Source organism: Carassius carassius, chromosome 3, assembly GCF_963082965.1.
Source record: "Carassius carassius chromosome 3, fCarCar2.1, whole genome shotgun sequence".
NCBI classification, from domain to species: Eukaryota; Metazoa; Chordata; class Actinopteri; order Cypriniformes; family Cyprinidae; genus Carassius; species Carassius carassius.
Genome location: NC_081757.1, coordinates 27154397 through 27177286, shown reverse-complemented (window position 1 = coordinate 27177286; position 22890 = coordinate 27154397). Strand labels below are relative to the sequence as shown.

General features: G+C 40.0%; 1 protein-coding gene across 1 annotated transcript in view; it reads right to left on the bottom strand.

Moving 5' to 3' along the window:
• Positions 1–22890, bottom strand: part of tcf12 (transcription factor 12) — a 112922-nt gene continuing 90032 nt past the window's right edge. The window contains exons 9-21 of the mRNA XM_059535121.1: positions 19852–19951; positions 18276–18415; positions 18047–18191; positions 17105–17175; positions 13978–14080; positions 9611–9684; positions 8833–8904; positions 8258–8449; positions 4564–4678; positions 4215–4380; positions 3760–3992; positions 2825–2975; positions 1–2538 (exon numbers count right to left, since the gene is read on the bottom strand). Of these exons, the coding sequence (XP_059391104.1) occupies positions 2833–2975; positions 3760–3992; positions 4215–4380; positions 4564–4678; positions 8258–8449; positions 8833–8904; positions 9611–9684; positions 13978–14080; positions 17105–17175; positions 18047–18191; positions 18276–18415; positions 19852–19951 (1554 nt within the window). The 3' untranslated portion in view covers positions 1–2538; positions 2825–2832. The remainder of the gene's footprint in view (positions 2539–2824; positions 2976–3759; positions 3993–4214; positions 4381–4563; positions 4679–8257; positions 8450–8832; positions 8905–9610; positions 9685–13977; positions 14081–17104; positions 17176–18046; positions 18192–18275; positions 18416–19851; positions 19952–22890) is intronic.

The following is a 22890-nucleotide window of genomic DNA, read 5'->3' as shown; positions in this document are numbered from 1 at the left end:
TTAAAAAAAGATGGCACATTTATTGCTACATAAATGTTATATACATATTGTGTTTTCTGTTACAGAGACAGAAAAAAAAGAAAAAAGAATTCGACTTCTTACTGCTGGTTTTCTGATGTGCATTGACAATACCTTGAATTTTGACATGGGTACAAATCGTTCATCAACCAACAATGCAGACTGGAGACAGAGATGGAGAGCTCGTACAATACCCCACACGTACTAGACTGCCAGCTACAATCCTACTTATGTTCTTAAGATGCTATCCATAATCTTTTTTATAATAATGGACAGGTTATGGTAAATAACCGTACATTTGTTTTCCTTACTATCTAATATAGTAAAATAAAGTAAGAAACTTTTTTACTCAAAACTTTTGATTTCAAAAATCTAGAAAGAGTAATATTCAGAATTCAAGAAATGTTCTTACAATATTATTGTATAAAAGACTAACTATAGTGAAAAATAAGCCAAATGTTTTTTTTTATCCTTTTCATAATTTTCTTGTTATGAGGGAAAGCATCAGGGCATACAGCAAAATCTAACATATCCAACAGAGGACAAACAGAACAGAGAAAAAAAGAAGAAGAAGAAGAAGAAGGGGAAAAAAAGGGAAAACAATACAACAGAGATGACTCATATCCTCGATTCATTTTCAGCCGGCAAAATACAAGCTCTTGAATACTGAAATGTATAACAAGGCCACAAAGACTAGTGGATTTTCACGATAATTTTGTTAAGGAAGGAAACCCCCCACAAAGCAAAAAAAGAAAGAGAAAAAAATAACACAGAAGGAAAATAATGCTGATATTCTGAAATCTTTCCTTAAGTTTTGTTCTTCGTATTCGTGAGAGTGGTTCATATGAGAATGTGGCAGTCTTTTTTTCAATTGTGTGAACGCATGGAAGACAAACAGAAAAAGAGAGGAAAAATTTTTGGTCAAAGAAAAACATAGTATGAAGTATAAAATAAAAGTGGTGACTGCTGCTCTCTTCAGGTTTACAAAGACAACAAATAACGGCAGAGAAAAATCCTGATCCAAACTGGCTTTGTTCATCATTTCCACTGTTTGCTGATTTTGACGCCTCACAGCATTTGAATTCATAGAGCTTCTCTTTTTCGAACAGACATCGCGCTCACATTCTGCTGATCAAGTATCAAGTATTTCAATGCACCAGGGGAAATACAAAGCCATTCTAAGTATCTTAGAACATCCTTCTATTTTCACACGACAAATATACGCTTTACTATGAAGCCTAGAGAGATGCTTTGTATACAATTACAAATAAACATATAACATGTGGTTACTACTTTTTTTTCTCTATTTTTAAAGTTGTTAATGGTTTTAGAAAAACAAAAGAACATAAAACAAAACTTCAATTCAGGCCAGGTGAATGAATGGTCTTCGTTTTAAATCCATGTCTCGCGGTATAACAGATTCGTCAGTACAGATGGCCTCGGCATAACCACGGCTCTTCGACCAAATAAAGTAACGTCTGAATACAAACGAACTGAATCGCTTCACCCTGAACACTATATGGCAAAGGAATCAAAACGACGAGACTGCGTCCCTTTTCCCGTTTAAGACACTAAGAAATATGCAGGGAATGCTGGGGTTTTGTAACGTTCTGCTTTCCGTATCTGTACTGCTCACTAATTAGTATAAACATGTCAGCTTGTGTTTGACCTTTGACCTTTCAGTAAAGCCAGAGTTTGCCGTTCCACCATCGCCTCCAGGGAATCCGGTCAAAACGCACAGGCTGATCCCATTCCGCCTCACTCATAACTTTCAGTCTGTGACGAGGACAAGGACGCTACACTATCAACAAACGTTATAAAGAATTAGGTAGTTTTGGTTTCTCATGCTGTTATTTGCGGAATGAACGTATGATAAATATAAATAATATATTATTTCTTTTTCCTTGTCTTTTTAGACACATCCGATTCTTTCACAAGGGCACGGAATTTGATCTGAATATATATTAATCTGGTCGAGCAGACCACAGATGTGACGGACAAACTGCAGATCTACTGAAACGCCACCAGCTTCTCATAGCAATGTCAGAACTTTCCCTTTAAGCATACACTTACAGCTCAGTAACATAATAAATAGGAAAACAAAACAAACCAACAAAAAAGAAAAGAAAAGAACAAATTGCTGTTACAATGCATTCGTCAATTCAGTTTAGGCACAAGGCAACTTCCACGTACGGGGTGGAGGGGTGGGCGACAGTCTCTGATTGTACAGCTGCGGCACACGGCTTCTGCAGACAGCGATATGTGCTGAGGGGCTTTGATGCTTGATTTCTTTTGTTTTTTTTTCTCTGGTGGGCAGAAAGTTGCTTATCGATATGGGATGTCTTCACAGGGAGCTGGGCACTTGCCAGTTTTCTTCTATCTCAGGATTGCTTAACGGTGGAATTTTGCTTCGAGTGGGTCTGTCTTTTCAAATTTGTGTCACAAACTGTGAGTCCCGTCCGCCCGTGGAAAGCAAGGTCACCGACTCTGTCTAACACACGCCATTGGGATCCATTTGATCTGAAAGTGAGCGAAAGATTAGGACATCGCTTATGACCCACTGTACTGACACTCAAATCACTCAAATGTCTGTTAGTGCTGGGCGATATATCTAACGATATGATCATGCGCATCTAGTCAGTAAATCTGGCTCCGTGATTAGCGCTAAATCACCATCACCTGCTTTCATATGGAGCAGCATTTAATAGACAGAGCCGTAGATCACTGACAAGCTACGCAATATCACGTTTATTATCGCAGATGAATCACCTCTCTTACATCTCTGTGTGGAGCTGACCGTGCTTACCTGGCTGTTCACAGATGGCCCATGGGGTTGGATGCGTCTGTTAGGCCCGGGTGCACAGGTGGGTGGGCTTGCTGGGGGTCACCTGAAACCCCTGACACCTTCTCCTCCTCCCTCCTCTTAAGGCAGGCTGCTTTGGGGTTTAGGTTCCTCTCTGCACACAGGAGAATTCATGTAATCTCACTGTAGTTTATAAAGCAATACTAAATAAAAGGAATCGTAACGTTTATAGAGCGTTCCTTGCCTCTCTGAGATCTGTTGAACTGATTAATATAAATTAGGGCTGTTGCCAGGGCCCCTAGTGAAACATTACTGATAAACCTGAGAAGCATGTTTCCTGATAGTATTTCAGCTGTCATGATGTGTCTGTTTAGAATCAGAATTAGCGATGGCAGATTTGTGAATGAATATCTGAATATGAATTTTGAAATATGAAATATGAATATTGATTTTAACTGTTTAAAAACTGATTCTGCAACTGTTTGTGACTACACTGAGACAGGCATTGAGACAGTTCACTATCGCACTTAAGTGATTGCTTATCACACTAAAACTTACTTTACAAGTTAGAAAACTAAAAGAGCACTGGAAGAGGCAGATTTTTACAATGCACTGTATGAAACTAAACTTGTAAACATCTTCGGTCATTTGTGAACGACTCTGTATGGCAGCTAAATACAAAATATATCCATAATAGTGTCAAAAATAAGAAAAAAAATGACATTTTGTTGAAAGCAAGTTCTGATTAAAAGTTAGACGCGTTGCCAGCTGTCGCTTAGAATTAGTTACATTTGTTTTTTAATGCTGTTAACACAGTTATTTATTTTTACACCCCCCCCCCCCCCAACAAAAGGACGTTTCTGACTGAAAAAGATTAATTGTGATTAAGTATTTTATATAAACATGACATCATTGCATTATGCTGGACAGTGTCTGACCTCTGACTTGCTGTTCGAGGCTGAGAATGACAGCGACGGCCTGGTGAAGAATGAGCAGTTTGGTCTGGGGCTTCTCGCTCTTCAGGTGCAGCTGACACATGCGGCCCAGCTCTTTGAACGCCTCGTTGATGTCCCGGACCCGCAGCCTCTCACGGGCGTTGTTGGCCATCCTCCTCTCTCGCTCACGCTCTGCCTTCTGCTCAGGGTTCAGGTCCTCGTCTTCATTGACACTGCTGCAGAACAATTCACAAATGTCAGAACAGATCATGTGGAACAATGTGGCCTCGACACCTGAACTTGAACGTATATATGTGCTTGATGCAACATTTAATATCAGGCATTAAGTAAATAGAAGTGGTGCTCTGTGCTAATATTTCATCACACTGGCATAGATTCACTGTCTCTGAGGTCAATGTTGAAGTGCTGAAGGACACTTCCATGAGCAGTTGCCTTGCCTTGGTCGAGTGCTTCCCCGATTCTGCTTCATATCCCTTTTATCACTCTCGTCGTCTGATCTGAGGTCGTCAGAGGAGTGGTTATCATGCATGTCGTCTTTTTCTTGATTCTCAACCTTCAGGTCCAGAGAAGGAGCAACTTGACTGGCCAGAGCACTAGCGATTCCTGTCACACACAACAAAAGTACACAGTTACTTAAAGTAAACACTTAACCTCTAAAATGTAGCACTTTGTAACTCTTTGTGAGGTCATAAAACTGCGTATGAATCATAACTGAAGAGGCAAACACAACCAATACAAAAACAAAACAATAACTGAAAATAAAGTGGTGTAAAAAAAGCTCCCGACCTCTGAATGTGTCTGCCTGGTGGTTGAGCTCCGAGCTGGAGGTGGGACCGGCGGTGGCCTGCAGGCCGCCGTGGTTGTTGTTCAGGCTGACGGTCTCTTCGCGGTGAACAGAGCCCTGTCAGAACAGATAGCCATAAACACATGAGGCAGAGAACAGAGCAAAACATCAAGAGTCCCTCTGATCATGAAGCCATCTGATCAGTGCCGAGAAAACAGAAGTGATTTACATTAAATCGGGGAAGAGACTTGGACTTCAAAGCGGAGAGAGTCTCTGTGTTCTTACTGTAGAGTGTGACCTCCCCTCTGAAGAACTGAGTGGTATTCACACTACAAAGAACGACCTTCACAGACCCAAATTTGAGCTCAGAGAGACACGCGCCACTTCAGTCCTGAGTTCTGACTCGGTTCCACCAAAAAACACTCTCATGTTGTTTTCAATTTGAAAGCGTACGTCTATACTTTCAGAGGCAGGTTGGTGGTAACACAACACTGGATACTACACTGCTTCATACAATATTGTATTTTAGGGGTAGTGGTACAAGGAAAACTGCAAACATCAGATTATTTAAAAACATTTCAATTTTAACGTTTCTTCATTAAGAAGAATTAACAAGAATTTAGGAAGGCTATAATACTTACAACAGTAGCCTAAAACAAATAATCATCTGCCATTCAAAAGTGTGGAGTCGCTAAGATTTGTAATTTATTTATTATTATTTTTTTTTAAAGTCTCATCAAGGCTGCATTTATTTGATCAAAAATACAGTAAAAACCACAAAACTGTAAAATATTATTACAATTGCAAATAAACTGTTTTGAATATATTTTAAATTGCAATTTGTTCCTGTGATGGCAAAGCTGAATTTTTAGTAGCTGGTCTTCAGTCTTTACTGTCACTTTGATCAACTGAATTTGTCCTTTCAGATTAAAGGAACTATTCAAGTACTAAAAAATCTTACTGACCCCAAATGTTATGATATATTTTTATAGAAGTTATGAAAACTCTTCTTTTCTCTATAAAAACCATGGACTGCTGCATTGTGCACAGTAAGACCAGAAATGTGTTTTAACAAAGTCAATGAAAATGATTTTTAAAGTTGACTTGAAGGATCAGTTTTTACGATACGATTTTTGTAATAGACACACAGACATCAGCTGTCAGCATTTATATGTAGAAAAACCTTCCATCAAAACAAAATGGCTTATTCACATGTGGATACGGCAACAAACAATCTGTCCTTTCATGTTGAACAGCAAATGACAGTTTGACCAGCATTCGTCACTGGTGGCTTCCAAACGCATCTGGATTTGATCAACATCTTGCCATGCAAATGGCACGTAATGGAGAAGAAACTGCTGCAGCCCCCCCGCCCCAACTCTCTTCCAACAACCCCTGCCACAGCAGGCGGGAGCACATGTTCGCCCGCCATCTAGTTTCCTTTTTGAGGATCCATGGCATTGGGAGTCATGGTGAAAGGAGCAGAAATGGGGGCGGAGGAGAGGTCTTTCCCCCCTTTTCCTTCAGGAATGCTACCCTAAGTCACTGTTGGCCTCTGTTAACCTCTGTGCCGCCCAGGCCCAGACCCCTTCCCCCATGCTCTAATCTCAGCACCACTCTCAACAGGTGTCCAAACAACTCTTTGTCTGTGGCAGAAGAGGGGCGGAGGAGAGGAGGGTGCCAACCAAAGAAGTCGGCCATTTTCCTGTCTGAGCTTGATTACCATACAGCTGAGGAGCTCAGACACACACGACTAAAGCGTCAGATTTCCTGAGTTGTTAAAAAAGACGAGGGGGGACAAAAAGAAAAGAGGGGAGACAGAGATAGAAAAGTGTGCGCCAAAATAAAAGCACGCTGGCTGTGCTGAATCAGGACCTTGTCTGAGTGTGTGTTTGGGTCGAGCCTGGAGCACAGAGCTCTGCTTGTGTGTGTATGAAGCAGCGTGACAGCTCCCGCGCAGACGAACCGATCGTGACACAGCCCCAGCACCGATCTGTCACTCTGCTGCAATCTCCTCTTTTCTGGCTGAATGAAATGCACCTCTGTTCATCACGATTGAAAACATAAGCTGTGCCAAGCCAAAAATTCATGAACATCACTTTTGTCACTATGCGGCAAACCAGAGAATGATTGAATTGTTGTTGGAAATTACAGCCACAAAGGGATAGCTAACCAAAAAAATGACTTTATTTCAATGGAATCTGAAGAAAGATATTTTGAAGAATGCTGGTGGTAACCAAACTGTCTTGATGACCACTGACTTCCACTGAATGGAAACAAACCCCACATTTTGCTAAATATGTTTTTACATTTTTTTTTTTTAATGTTCCACAGAAGAAAACCATACAGGTTTGAACCTCCAGGGTGGGTAAATAATGACAGAACAAAATGTATTTATATTGACCTACTTGAAGGATGTTTTTATTGCACTCTATAACCTTTTCTTATTTGTTTTTAATAAATTGTAAATCAAAATGTTTGTTCATTTTATGTCTTATGCATTTATTATAATTAGTTTATGTTTTTAAAAGCCTTATCCTTTATGTAAAGCACTTTGAATTACTATTGTGTATGTCAATGCAAAACTATTAAGATATCTGATGTTTAATATACATGTGGAGCTGGATTTTGGACCAACTAGATTTCACCGTGGACTACTCTGTGTGACACTGCACAATTTAGTTTTTTAAACATCAGTTTACATGAATAATATAGCTTTGTCATTTTATGTAATCCCTGGTTAGAGAACAGTGTTTGTGTTGTATTTGTATTTCCAAATGTGTTTCTTTTAGATTGGGACTATGAAATATTAATGGCACACATAGAGTGTCTTGTGTGGAGAGGAGATGATTTCTGTTGAGTATGTCAAACTTTGTTTGACTTAAGCGTCAATAAATAGTTTTATGAAAGCTTCACTAACATGTGCTACAGCATTCCAGACATTAACAGTCTGTTTGAAATGTTAAATGAGAACAGTGGGTTGTTCATCAGGAAATTTCAGCTCTCCGTGGTCAACTAGACTCTCCACTGTAATGGTCATTCACGAAAACATTTCCAAGTGCTGCTTTAGTCTTTGGACAAAAACAAATAAGTCAAGTTCATTTGAAAGCATATGAAGTTGAAAGAAAATCCAAATGTTGTTTTGAATACCAAAAAAAGGCCATGATTATTTCCTATTATTGGAAAACCACTGGGAAACGCCTCCCTCATTGTTCCGACTATTACAGCTGTGCGCAGAGCTCTCTGCAGAAGGGAATGAATGTCGTGGGATAGTGGGGGAGATACAGAGAGCTTTAGTTTCAGTGCGTCTCACATCACGCAGGTCCCCAGCGAGCTACGGTGTGGAAATATCTTCCAGACCGACACTGATCTACTAGATTTTACTGTGACTGCTTTTCCCATTCAGCCCGAGGAACGCAGCTCAAGCTTGGGTCCAGCCATTATGCTTATGGAAAGTATGTGGGTTTAAGTCAGTGGAAAATAGTTCAGTTTCAGCACACGGCCAGGCCTTCATTTTAAACAGGTGGCTTAACTCTGTTTATTGACGCTTGTTTGGAGAGGCACAATGAAAAAACACATGCATTTCTTTCCCTTGTGTCTGTAATAACTGTACGGGGCCTCAAAAGCCATGAGACATTCAATGGCTCTGAAACACACAAGCTAAAGTTTCCTTTAAGACAGGGAAGTTTTCTTTACCATTTGTGCTGTTGGGTTGGTGACCAATCCAGAAGCCGGGAAACTGCTGCCTATGGCTGAGATTGGCCCGTTGTGCGCTTGTCCTAACAGGCTGTGGATGTCGCTGGACAGGGCGGCAGTGGAGCCCACAGCGTGATTCCGCAGGACACGGATTGCATCATCCAGCCTGTCCAGCCGGTCCTCCATCGGAGACTGAAATGAGTGATGCAAAGTAGAGGGAAAGAAAGAGAAAACAACATAACCATAAATGATATGAATATATCAACAGAGAATTAATTAAAGAGACAGAATTATAATATGGCAAAGACTGAAAAGCAAAGGAACATTCGAAAACAAAGTGAAAAGGTACAGAAGAGAAAAAGTGAAAGGTTAAGCCACTTAAAAAAAAACATCTGTTTAAATAAACAAAATAATCAGTATTCCACTAACTGCAATATGGTAATTTTCAGGTATTAATATCATCAAAGATGAAATGGCAAAACACAAACAGAAAAAGCACAGCCAAATCAAAAGAAAGCCGATGGCTGAATGGAAAAGAAGGACAGGACGTGACAATCTGAAGAAAGCGGGAATACCTCGCAGACATCCTTTAAGAAAGACATGGCATCCTGCAGATGCTCATGAAGCTGCTGGTGCACACGGTTTTTCTACAGTCAGACAGGGAGAGGAGAGACATGTACAGTGAGAGACGAGACAGAAAGACTGCTGAGAGAAACCAGCAGAGCTTATGGGAGCTCGGCAGAGAAAGTGGGCAGGGAATCGAAGCGGAGCGCCAACTGCCGACATCTTGGTACTTGTTCAAGTAACTAATTACGATGAACCATGGTTCACTCTGCCGATCACAGCTCATTTCCTGATTCCTAGAGGGCTGCTGCTCATGGACGGTCCATAAAAATGCACTTGCAGCTGGCATACAAGTATTAGAGGAAATATTTACCTACACACCCCATAGTGTGAATGTATGACGTGGGAAGGAAAGTGTGTGTGTAAACTGATCTCCTGTTGTGGCTCAGCTCCCCAGTCGGCACTGGAATCCTGTGGCAGTGGTTGAACGCAGCGGCTGCCAGCACCCCACCCCCATCACACACCCTAACCAATCCCTAACCACCCCACCTTCACACACCCCGGCCAATCTTCATCCACCCCAGACGAGAGAGGACAGATGGCAGGAGACATGCCCCAAGGGACGAGTATTGTTCGGTCCCCACAGCCCCCTCCCAGCCCCGCTCCTGACATTTGTCAGCCAGGAATGTCCATGTGAAGCTACCCCCTGCCCTCCAGGAGCAAGTCATCTACTGACACAGTGTCCATTAAAAAGTGCTCAGTGCCAGGGGGAGGGGAGAGCGCTCTTACCAGAGAGTGAAGGGAGTTCTCGTAGTTTGGGGAGGAAGGTGCTTGTCCAGTCGCACGGGGCCACTGAGCTGTACCTGCGGACAGAGGCAGAAGAGCTTTTTAGTCACCTTACAACTACATTCAAACACATTACAACTAGCTGGGATCACTGCAACAGGTGAATCTGAAATGAATGAGCAATGGAAAACAGTTCTTTTTGCGCAACATGTCAACTATTTATAATTTATAAATAAAAAAACTCATGAGTCATGGTTAAAAAAACTCATTCAGTGTTGTTGTTTCTACAATAAATGGCATTTTATAATATAATAAAAATATACTTTTATTAAACTAAAACTCGAGTTAGTGGTTAAAAAGCACATTTACTGTAACGAAGGATATTTGAAATAAATAATATATGTGACCCTGGACTACAAAACCAGTCATAAGGGTCAATTTATTTTTAAATTGAGATGTATACATCATCTGAAATCTGAATAAATAAGTTTTCCATTGATATGGTTTGTTAGGATCAGACAATATTTGCCTGAGATACAACTATTTGAAAATCTGGAATCTGAGGATGCAATCAATCTAAATATTGAGCAAATTGCTATTAAAAGTTGTCTAAATGAAGTTCTTAGCAATGCATATTACTAAAATTACTAATCACACATCTAGCTGTATACATTTTTTTTTAAATATAAATACAAATAAATAAAGTTTCATTTTAAAGATTAAGAAACCCTTTCATTGTTCTATATATAAGTAGTATTTTAATATATTTAAAAATATTTGTTCATAATATAAAACGATACTTCACCATGTGGTACAATGCACTTTCACAATAGATTAAAACTCATTTCCTATCCTGACTGATTCCAGCTATTCTCAATGTGGGCTGTTTTCCTCCAGGTCTCCAGACACATCATTTCCTATGACTGGGTCATATCCTGCAATGCGAGAAGGGTTCGAGGACGAGCCTTACATGCATACATACACAAACCAGTGCTGAGGGACATCTCCTACTTCCCCTCATTAATGAAGTCATGACTAAAAAAACCTGGGAGAACAATGCAGGACCTCGATAAGGGCGATGACTTGGACCCTGAGCATCTTCCCTTGACTCTAATACTGCATGAGCTCAATGGAGAAGCTCGATTTTCTAGACGTAACAGGATGAGACCACGACTCTCTCTTAGATCTCAACTCACACAAACAAACTACTGGACGGTGAGCGGTGATGTGACCAATCTCATGTCAGACGCTGTCAGGGAAAAGAAAAAGCACTGTTTTGCCACATTACTCAAGTAGCAGCATAAGATTTGATTTGGCTTGGTCACATTCTCAGCCCTCAGACTCAAAGTTTAGCTTTTTTTCCCCTTCAAAATTGAGTTGCTGGAAGAATTCAGTGAATGTCTTTTTGTTCTGTGGCAGAGGCTGGAAGGGACTATAATGAGGATGTAAATGACTCTGGTCTGGTCTCGGTCTAAACGTGCTGATTCTGACTGGCTATAAATCAGTCAGTCGCTCTAAAAGAATGCACATCTGCTAATCACAAATCAAAACGCTGGTGGTGGGGGTCGCTTTCAATTCCTTCCCTTCCAAGTCTACTTCACTCCAACTGGCAAACAATCCACTACACAAAAGTCTCGCGTGAAGGCTGTGGAGATCAATAAAACAGGCCAAGGACCCTTAATGTAGCATGACCCAAAGGAAGCTTTTTCAGCTTATTTGCATTTACATCAGTTTAGGAGGGAGATCTGCACTCCTCGTCCTTCGACACGACTCCACCAAGCACAGACTCAGCCATTGACTCTAGGTGCTTTGTTGACACAACAGATTTCCTATTTTGTTGGTTGTCATAACTGTTACGACGGACCTGCTGTGGTCATACGTCTAGCTCTGCTAGCATAGCGCAAGTCCTTCTCGGAAACAATCGGTGAATTTCATCTCGACCATTCAACCATTCGTCGCAGCTCTAATTTGTAGGAATTCACTCTTTAAAACCACAAAGCTCTCACAAGCAGACTCTTATTAAGGGCCTATTAAAAATGACTTTGGGGCTATGAGAAGAGAGTGCAGGGTTTAATAAGGCCTCCTCATCGGCGGCCAGCATGACGTGCACGTGCTGCTGGGGTTTAATTGGCTGGTATGGGCAGCAGAGACCTGGCTACAAGTGGGTCTAATAGCTGAATTTCATAACTAATCCAGAGAAACAGATGGATGTGCTTCGCTTAATCATAACATCATGAAACAATGTGCACCAACGTCTAAGAACCATCTAAGTCCTCAGATATCAAAGGGAATTTTGACTGCCTGCCTGTGAGTGTAAATCAACATAATGATGTGATAAAATTGCAGGCAGAGAGAAAGCCAAATGTGACTAAATACTAACAGCAGACCAACATTTTAATTAATATTTGATGAATTAATTCTGCTCTTTCCAAAACTGTTTTCAAGTCAATAAATTTCTTATTTTAAATCTTATTTTTTTTCCAATTTAAATATACACTACTATTCACACGTTTTGGGGTCATTACATTTTTTCAAGGAAATTATATCTGTTTTCAGCAAGATTGCATTTCACTTACAGTGAAGACTTTTAAATGGTTAAAATCTATCTATTAAATAAATGTTGTTCTTTTGAATGTTCTATATGGAACGTTCAAATGTAGCTTTGTCATCACAGGATTAAATTACATTTTAAAATATTATTAAATAGAAAACATTTTAAATTGTAATAATATGTCACAATATTACTATTTTTTTATCTATTTTTGATTAAATATATAATATACAATCATATAATCATAAATATTATAATATTATTGCATGTAATCAAATGAGCCTAAACATCTTCCAAAAAAATAATAATAATAATAAAATAAAAATGACCAAACCCAAATGGTAGTGTACATGAATTGAAATATATAAAATATCTAAACACATTATTTACTTGCACATTTAGTCCATTTAATTAAAAAAAGGTGCGCTAAGATGACAGGAAGTTACATCGTAAGGTACAGACTGCTGATTGGAGAGGAAGGCTGTCTCTGAGCTGAGTCATCCTCTCCCTCCCTTCCTCTCAGTCAGTCATGCTAATAAATGAGGATCTTTGCAGGCCGGTCTGTCATGGGCAACAGCTGTGTGAGGAACAGGGCAACAGCTGAAGCTAAGGAGTGGGACAGACACCGACACAGCTGTCACTACTATATCAATGAACACACACACAACTGCCCTCTCACTGAAACAACACGCTGAGAAACTGACATTTGTAGCATCTTGTATCTCCGTCTATCCCTCTGTGCTTCAAAATATTTTTCATTTAAAATGACTGTGCATCAGTCTTGTCAGGCGCAGATAAAATCTTCACAGTGGTCGGTTATCAGTCCACCGCTAACCAGGGCATAACTCCCCCGACACCATCTTCAATCTCAGCGGCTGCGGGACAGTGTGTTTACTCGTTTACGTGAGGAGGACGGGGCTCGCTGTGTTTGGGCTAAACTGCGTCAGTGTGTTTAGTAATGTTTAGTGTGTAATGGATCATGTTTACATGCTTATATACACACAATGATTTTTTTAAAGCTGTACACTACTGCTCAAAAGTTTGGAGGCAGTAAGGTTGCTTTCGAAAGCTTTTAAGTCTCTTATGTTCACCAAGGGTGCATTTAATTGATCTTATTTACAGTTTTGTGTTTTGTGTGTGTATTTATATAGTATTTATGTTTTAATGTGTATATATTTATATATATAGATTTTATTTTGAACATTATACATGTATTAATTTATTTTTATTTTTATCATACTGACCCCAGACTTTCCAACAGTGCACATTTCACGATTTACTCATCTGCAGTATTATTTATATTTGCATTATCTTAATTTGACACCTTTTCTAAGCAAATATTGAATTAAATGCAATTAAAAATGATTCAAATAAACATAAATGATTCACAGTCCCATTAAAATATGTCAATGCATTAGATGCCAAATGGAAAACAAACTGCCACTTACTTTTTAAAAAAAATTGCAAATGCACACTTATTAGCACAATTTCAGTTTTAAAAAAACTCAACACATTGTTAAAAATCAAGACAAGATATTTCTGAAATTTACTGGTAGATTCTTTTTGTATTATGTTCATACCTGCGTTGACTCTAATAGTAAACCCTTGTGACTTCACATTTATACAAAAAATGTCTTTGGGACTAATTAAAAATATTTACAAAACCTACTATTAGCACCGACATGCTTACATGCTTACAGATATTGTGTTATATGAGGGCGACTGTGTGACTGAGCGGTGAGGGTGTGTGTGGGGTCAGAGAGGCAGACTGGTGCTCTACCTGCCCTTCCTGCGGGGCCGCCGGCCGTCACCACTGTACCTGCTGAGCCAGCACCCGCCTGAGCCGTCAGAGGAGAGGGAGAGCCCACTGGAGTGGAGGGGTTCGAGGGGAAACTACTGCTGGTGTGGTCAGGAGAATAAATCTGCAAATGAGAACAAGAGAAAAAGAGAGATCAGTCTGTGAGGAAACACGCTCAACCTTTAAAACCTGCAACCTGTTGTTTCCCTCTCAGGCTTTATGGCCGCGGTTAGCATCGCTCAGTCTGTGCTCAGCCAAAATTGTCTCCTCAATTCTGCTGATTTTACAAGCAGAGCAGCAGTAAGAAAATGCTCACAGCATACATATGGGCTTTTAACAGCCTACGCCGCCCTTTACAATGTCTGCAGGAAAACGCACAACCCCTCCTGCACTCGAAATTCTGTGTGACACCTGCAGTCCAGCCAGCGTTCCCTGGCTCTCTGACACATCTGTGGTTCTGGGCTCACGCCACACACCCGCTGCATGCTGCACATCACAAGTGAAACCACATGAGCACAAAAGATCAGAAACCCTGCAAAAGAGCGGGAAAATGGCTAAACAAACAGTGGTGGTTATAATTCACTTCAGAGATGGGCCATATGTCCAAAATCTTACAGCATGGTGACAGTACATATAAAACAATAGTGATTTCAAATGTTTTATATATTACATAACCATTATTTGACTTTGCTTGTAACCAGGTTCATATCAAAAGATAACATTATTCTGAAATGAATTCTGTCATAACTGATAATACTTTTCACTTTTCAGTTTTAAACATGACTAGATGAGCCGCATTAGAAGCCACTGCAAAATATAGTCAAAAATTCTGTTTACATAGTGTCCATAACATCTCTTCTAATACATAACAGAGAGGAGATGGAATAGAGAAAAGCAGCAGGAAGATGCATAGAAAGAGAGAGAAGACATGGTCATTAATCTCTCTTTTTGGAGCTCATTAGAGTGAATGAGTCTGGCCCGTGGCTGTGTGGATGGGCGTCTCTGGCTCATCTTCAGTTATGGATGAGAGGTAATAAAGCCTCTCCCTGCCTGCCCAATAAACAGCGATGGAGACAGGCACAGCCCTGCCCACACCATAATAAACAAACAGATGCTATGAAGAAGAAAGGCCTCCAGCCTTTACCTCATAGTGCAGCACCGCCGACAGGTTTTTCCACCTTACCGGTGTTGTTTATGTGAGAAACTAATTCTAAAAATTCTCTCTTTGAAACTAGAAAAGGGATTCTTTTGGTTAAGCCAAATGTCAAATGCAAGTTAACATCCCTGCCATGCTCTGCTTTCTGCTAAAATGGTATTTTGGTCCCATAATGGAAACCACTATGAAACATGCAGGTTTTGATCCCAATTATCTGGCAGGATTTGAGAAAAACAGCTCTAAAGTTGTGGGCCATCACTTGCAGGGGATCATGAAGTCCATTTGACTTAAAAACGCATCAAACTGCGGATACTATCGTTATTAATCTTCTTATTAAACCCTGAATGCCACACTTTTGTGTTTCAATCAACTCTGCAAATCCTGCCTGGGGCTTTAGTACATTCATCTCTCAGAGTAGACGGAGAGATAGAGGGGGCCGATGATATACAGAGAGATACAAAGAGAGAAATCCTCTGCCATATTAACAGATATTTACTGATACAAAGAGCCACATGATCAACATCACAAATGTGCTTAACTCATTAGTAGCCTCAAAACAGCATTGGATCTGAAATATTTATTATACATTTTGTCAAAATGCTACGGTGTATTTTTTAATATGGCAAAATACAAAAACTTTGTATTTTTTTCCAGACTTAAATTATGCCGAATCCCAATTTTAGATATAGCCTCCAACAGTTCATTTCAAGTATATTTTGTCTGGATGTTTCTTTATTGTTCACTAGTAAAACACAGTATCTGCTCTATTTTGGCGGCCGTCCCCTTCGCCCTTGTGCTTCTGAACCTCTTATGGTCATGAGTCCTGACCTAATGAGTTGAAGCGAGCCATTCGGAGCATCCTGGCCGACTTCTGCTGTATTTCCAGTGTAACACCACTCATTTTACAAACAACAAACGGATCTCCGCCCCCTCATCAGTCACGCTACTCTCCGCCAGCGGGGGCCCAATGAGCACAAACCCTCCAAAAGGATCCTAAACAAAAGTGGCACAATGGGCGGCATGCAGAGCTGAGCCGCAGCAGTTAGGACGTTTCCCCCACCCCAGCCCGACCGAGTCCGTTTCACCACAGCTTTATCATGCTAATAGAATTGAGTCTGCAAATACAAAAAGACTTAATTTGTGATTATCTTTCAGCCACACTGTCTTGTGTTTGTTTGTGTGCCAGAGTGTGCTCTTGTGGTCCGGCAGGCCTCACCCACAGTATCTGATTACATTTTTTCTTCTCTTTTCTTTCTTTTCCTCAACCAAAGACTAGCGATTAGGCATCTAATTTCTCAGAAAGGGAGGGCGCTAAGACCGTTGCGACATCAAAAGGTTAGAAAAGCTTGTCCTTGTCCTCGGCCGAGAGGTGAGTCTACGGCTCCCGTCCGAAACAGTGCTGAATCAGTCCAGATGTGTTCCTACTTTAAAAAAAAGATTGTTGTGACTTACTGTAGGATAAGCAAGTCTGCAGGATTTTTTGGAGCTAAATAAGTCTTTAAGTTAAGCTCGGCAAGTTTTAGAGGTTATTGTAAGCTCCAGTTTCAGGGACACATTAGGAACTCGCACGAATGCCGGCACTCATTATCCAAACCAACATATAATCCACAGGCTTTTATGTACAGCTCCTTTTCTTGTATACTACGAGATTAAGAGCACAATTATCCGGGCTTAGGTCCAGCAACATCCACAAACAGATCCCCTGACCTTATTCAATCTCTTAACCTTCTGCACTGCTACTAATACCCAGCCTAAGAGCACAAGTCCTGTCCTTTAAAGAATTTACTGCGCCATTATGTCGGGTAATCTCGCCCCATGTCTACAACACGAAGATCCCGAAAGCAAGTTGGACAACATGGGGCATGTTTACCATGTATAGCACTCAGTAGTTAAAAATTATAACAATGTCTTTTATCCATAACACAGTCTGCAAAAGATGGAGGGATGTATAAAGATGGAAGTCAATCTCTGCTGAATGGGGAGGGATCTCACCGAAGCCAGGGCTTTTCCCAGCGCGTCTCCAGTCTGAGAGCTTCCAGTGGCGTTCCCTCGGTTGGCAGCAGCTACACAAAGACCACACAGAGATACGGCATTCACATCGGAAAAGAGCTGACAGAGATATTAATGTCATGTATTTTTTATGGGCCAGTAGCAGCTGGTGCTAGGTGTGTCGAACTACAAAAAGTGCTGAAAAAAAAAACTCTTCAACAATGTTCTGATATAAAAAAAAAGTATGTAATATTTGCGTGAAGAAAAATACTAATTAATGTTGTTATATAACAAATATATATATATATATATATTGTTTTGTATTTGGCAAATCAAAATTAAACCGTTCTGAAAAAAGTCTCTTACACTCCCCAAGGCTGCATCTTTTTGATCAAGAATACAGTAATAATAGTAATACGGTGAAATATTACTACAATTAAAGAAAAACTTATTTATTTATTATTATTTATTTCCGTGATGGCAGAGTTGAATTTTTAGCAGCCATTACTCCGGTCTTCACTGTCACATGATCCCTCAGAATCATTCTAATGTGCTGATTCATTGCTCAACAAGCTTTTCTTATTAGTATCAAAGCTGTGCTGCTTAATATGTTTGTAACTGTGATACATTTTTTCAGAATTCTCACGAAAAAACTAAGTTTAAAGTACAGCATTTATTTTAAATATTATTTTTTCTAACACCGGAAAGGTCTTTACTGTCACTTTTGATTAATTTAATTCAACCTTGCTTATTAAAAGTATTATTTTATTTAATAAATAGGTGGGGGGGGGGCTTACTGACCCCAAACGTGTAGTGTATATATAGAGTATGCCAGATTAACACTCTATAATAACTCTATGACGATGCACACATTATGTGCGGGCCTAGGCATGACTAAAAAAATCAAGGACAACACTATAAATGTGGTGTGTGCAGACAACGTACCCATAACTCCCTCCGCAGTGTTGACCGGTGGGGTGTGAGATGCGGTGACGAAAGGTGAGGTGCTGGCACTGCCGCGGTGGAAGCTGGACATGGGTGGCAGGCTAGCGTTGATGTCTGTGGGCGACACCGAGTGTGGCGGGTAGTTCTGTGACAGAGACAAAAGGAGGAGAGTGTTCTTTAGTTTTATATATGATTATACTACAAGGTCTGTATTTGATCTGATTCTCACCAGGCGGTCGTGTGAGTGCAGGTTGCTGTAGTTTCCAGATTGTGGCATGTGAGATGAAGATCCTCCCAGCATTCCCCCATAGCCTGGCTGGCTGATCCCACTGGACGAGTTCCAGGGGTCAGAGGAATTGTGGGTCCCATCTGATTAAGTGACAAGGAAGTAAATTTGAACATTAAAAACATGGGAAATATCTCCATTTAGTAACTTCGTATACGCTGGCAAAGAAGGTTTAAATTGTGAGCAAGACTAAGATGACTTTATTTGTGATCAATAATGCTGATAAACAAGGAAAAACACAGTATAGTTTGATATGTGAGGTGAAGCCTGACCCCCACACTCCTTATTCTGTCAAATAGACCAGCCTCTCTTTAAGTCTGCTTTTACACTTGAGTCAGAGCCGAGCGCTGAGCGCAGCTGAGATAACATTCAGCCAGCCGCAGTTCACTTGCTTCCGCCTCAACTTTTAAAGGAGAAATTCCTCACAGCATGAAACACAGGGCTTGAAATGGCCAGATAAATTTTATCAGTCCAGATTGGCAAAGTTGGAATACACATGGTCGGTTTACTATCTACGTCTGTGAAGTCGGTAGCATGATAGGCAGTGAGTGAAACGTAAAGAGAAGGCTTCCAAATTGTGTAAAAGAAAAAAAAAATGGTTCAAAGCGTGAGCTACAGTAGAAAGAACATACCAGAAACCGTATATTTTCAGGGTCTGAAAATGTTTATATAACTAAAGCTGATTGGAAGAAGATTCAGCTTTAGAATAAAAAAAAAAATCTACAATTACTAGGATGCATCTGTGTAACATCCTAGAAAATATTCAACGTTTATTAAATTTTTTAATAGCGGTTAATTTAATGTTTGGCCTGAATACTCTACGCAAGTACATGAATGCAAATGCATCTAGCTATGTGTCATGAAATATGGCAGACCAAATTGCAATGCTATATTGTGCATATCATCTAGTAGTTTTCTCTTTCCAGCCCGCTGCGTCTGAACAAACAAACTTCCCTACTATATAATCTGAGAAAAACAGTATATGAGAGTAGCATGTCTGAATTCATGATGTATGCATGAAACAATAAGCACAAAAGTATTTGGATGAGCCACTTTTTCTGCCAAAATTCTGAAATGGACACTTTATTTTCCCATGAAGCCACGGGAGTTGTGAATGGCAGTGAAGTGATGCAACTGACACCATCGGTAATATGACGAAGTCAGCATGGCAGATGTCGTACACCCAGATTTCATTCATACTATATATAGAATGTTCGTTTTAATGATCGCAAAGCTTGTTCCTTGTCAAATTTAGTACCTACTCTGATTCAGTATGCGATTTCAAACGGATTGAAGTTCAAATCAATATACACCTCAGTGATAACACAACTAGTTCAACAACAAACATATCTTAAGATATATCAATTAACCCCATTAGTACTGGGTTTATAATCAAAAAATATAATATGCACTTGCATTTTTGTATAAAATGTTTCTGACCTTAAAAACAAAAAAGGCTTCCTTTACCAAGTCAGAACTAAAATAACAGCAACTGACAAATAAAATGATGATGACTGACCGAAGAAAGTGTTTGCAAACATACTGCTGGGGGGTTTGGGGGACGGGTAAGATGGAGAGTCTCTGTTGAAGTCATCTGAGCTGGGAGATGGTGCATACACCTGCAAAAAGAAAAACAAAATGAGACATTACGACTAAGAACAACTGCTCACAGACAGGTTTGAGGGAATGTAGGCTGCTGTTTTTGTACTTTCTATAAAATCCAGTGACCATCGTAAAGATGGTGTTATTAAGCATATCCTTATACCCTCGGTCCAAATCACACATACCATGAAACCTGACTGCATAATAGAACCCAAATAATGCAATGCAACGCATATGGCCAATTTACAAACTCTTTGATGTAACAGATGGCTAATTTAGAAGTCTTATAAAAAAAGGGAGGATTATCTGCAGCGTAATGTGTGCTTCAGCGCTTAATTGTAATATAATGACGACGACATGCATGCCCGCCAAACAAAAGCATCAAAACAAATGGACTAATATGTTAGGGTGCATGTGTGTTTGTGTTTATGCAAGAGTATTTTAGGAGCTGTGGGGTTGGATTGGGTCAGACCAGCGGAACAGTGGTTACAGCTGCAGAAGTGCCCATTCCAGTAGAGGAGGATCAAAGGCATGAGGCTACAGCCCAGTAATGTGGCTCTCTCAGTTCATCTGCTCCAGATGGGACAAAACCTCTCAGAGCGAGAGAGAAAACACTGGCATGTATGGCACGAAAGAGAACGCTAGGTAAACATGTTAAAGAAAGTCTCGCACATTATCTGTCGTTAAGCAAGGCAGACTCACTCGACCCTCACTTTTAGGTGTCTGTGTCACCTTCCGTTTAATTTCCACCCAGTGAGAACCTGACCGTCCCATCATGTCCGTAAGAACCAATCACTGTAACGCAGAGCAGATGTGCAGCCCAATGTGTTTCAAGTTACTTTAAGTTAAACACAACCGCTCCCTCTGCTCAACATCACAGCAACTTTTATTCTTTAAATAAAATCAAACCGCATGATATAATGTTAACAATCTCTGAGAAACACTAGACGTTTGATACAAGGCAAACCATCAAGTGTATAAAAGGCTATTGAAAGTTAAACAGAATGAACACCTGCCCTGAAATTAACTGTTATAATTCTTTACTAAATGACATTATTTAAACATTATCTTATCATTATCATTATCTATGTCAATTAGTTACACCAAATCAAATCAGTGCGACTTATTTTTTGTTAATGGTCAGTATCTGATATTTAATAAAAGAATAACTGTGCCAAGGCAACAATAAAATTCTTTACTAAATTACATCAAATCTGAAATGTATTCGATTTATTTTTAATAACTCATTAATTTATTATTAACTATAAATTCATAGTTAATCACACTGTAGAGAAATACTTAACAAAACAGAATTGTAAAATAAAATACATTTAATAAAAAAAAAGATCACAAATACGAAATTAATATACAATACACTGACAAGTATTGTAGTAATTATATTCAAATATTAATTGCTTTTAATTTCCATTGTAGGATCCCCCCGCTCATTAATATTTCAGATGTACGCAGATCACCCAGGCAAACACATGGCTGCAGCATGTCATGACACACTCAGCATTACGATCAACATCTAAAGCAGCTAAGCCAGCTGTGTGCGGCCAGGCACCTTGCTGAGGCGGCAGTACGTGCCCATGTGATTGGCAGTGAGTGTGTTCATGAGCTGCGGCGGGCTCCCGTGGGTGTGCAGGCGCACACATGTGACCCAGGCGCTGGAAGTCCCCTGGTGATCTCAGGTTAGGGCGGCGTGGGAGAGGGGTCTTTGTCTCCGCCTCATGGCTCAATGGGCAGCATATGGCAGCGGATAATGCTAATTGTCCGCTTTACCCCGAGCTAACCAGTCGACCCGTTAATAAACCTTCCTAAACACCGGTGCCCCCCTCCAACACCAGGATGGAGAATAAAAGAAAGTGTGAGAGAAAGAGCAAAGGAAACGCTTCCTTGGACCAAGGCTTTAATTAAGAAGCTGTCACTTATTCACAAGCCTCTGATCTAAAAGTGAAAAAGTGAAAGAAAAAAAAAACCTACTTTTACATTTTTTCCCCCTCATTGTACTTTTTAAACATATTAAATGTGGAAATAAACGGTGTATATTAAGAGCGCCCGAATGTTTTGACCAACACAATTCGAAGACTTTTCCAATCATTTGTAATAAGAATTTTAATTTCTAGAGATTGCAATCGCAAAGAGAAATGTATAGCTACATAAATATTTGAATATCTTTTAAATTACTTTTATTGTTTTTTTTTTTTTAAGAATTAATTTCCACTAATTATTTCAGGCCTAGAGATTTTTTCATAACCCCAGCAACCCTGTATATGGTTTCCAAAAAGACTAAATTCATCTCGAGCTGTTATTAAAACATAGCTGGTCACGAGGCAAAAAGCAATATAAATAGCATCTTTTTTTTCAGTTCCTGTGTGAGTAGATGGAGATGAAGTCTCACGCTGATGAGTGAAATGAGTTTTTCTCTTTTTTTTTTTCTCGCCTGTCACACCTTCCTTTGATCTGAAAACGACATCCATCACAACAATACAGGGAAAAACCACTAAACTGTCAACATATGGATAAGCCCAATGACAACAGTGAAAGAGGCAGGGAATAAAGAAAGAGAGAAATGATTATGGAGGGAGGAAAAAAGGCCGAACAACAGACAAACTCACAAGGACGGGCTGCGAGTGACAAGAAAATATCCTGCCTCTGCATGTCACTTGTTTGGAGTCGGATCGCGGCCCGAGGGCCTTCCTTTTCAACTCCCATCTAACACACTTATCAAGGCGAAAAGGCACGCTACACGCACACAATGTGCCCCTATTGAACACAGCAGCTCTGTCCTGAAGGGACACGTTTTGACTTTTAAAGCCAAGTCTGTCTACAAAGAGCAGACGGGAAAAGTTTGAAAGTTAAAAGCATTTTGTTCCTTACAGATACAGGTGGAAGCCTTTCGAGAGCAGAAAAACAACACACTTGCTTTGAGCAACTACAGACGAGCAATGCT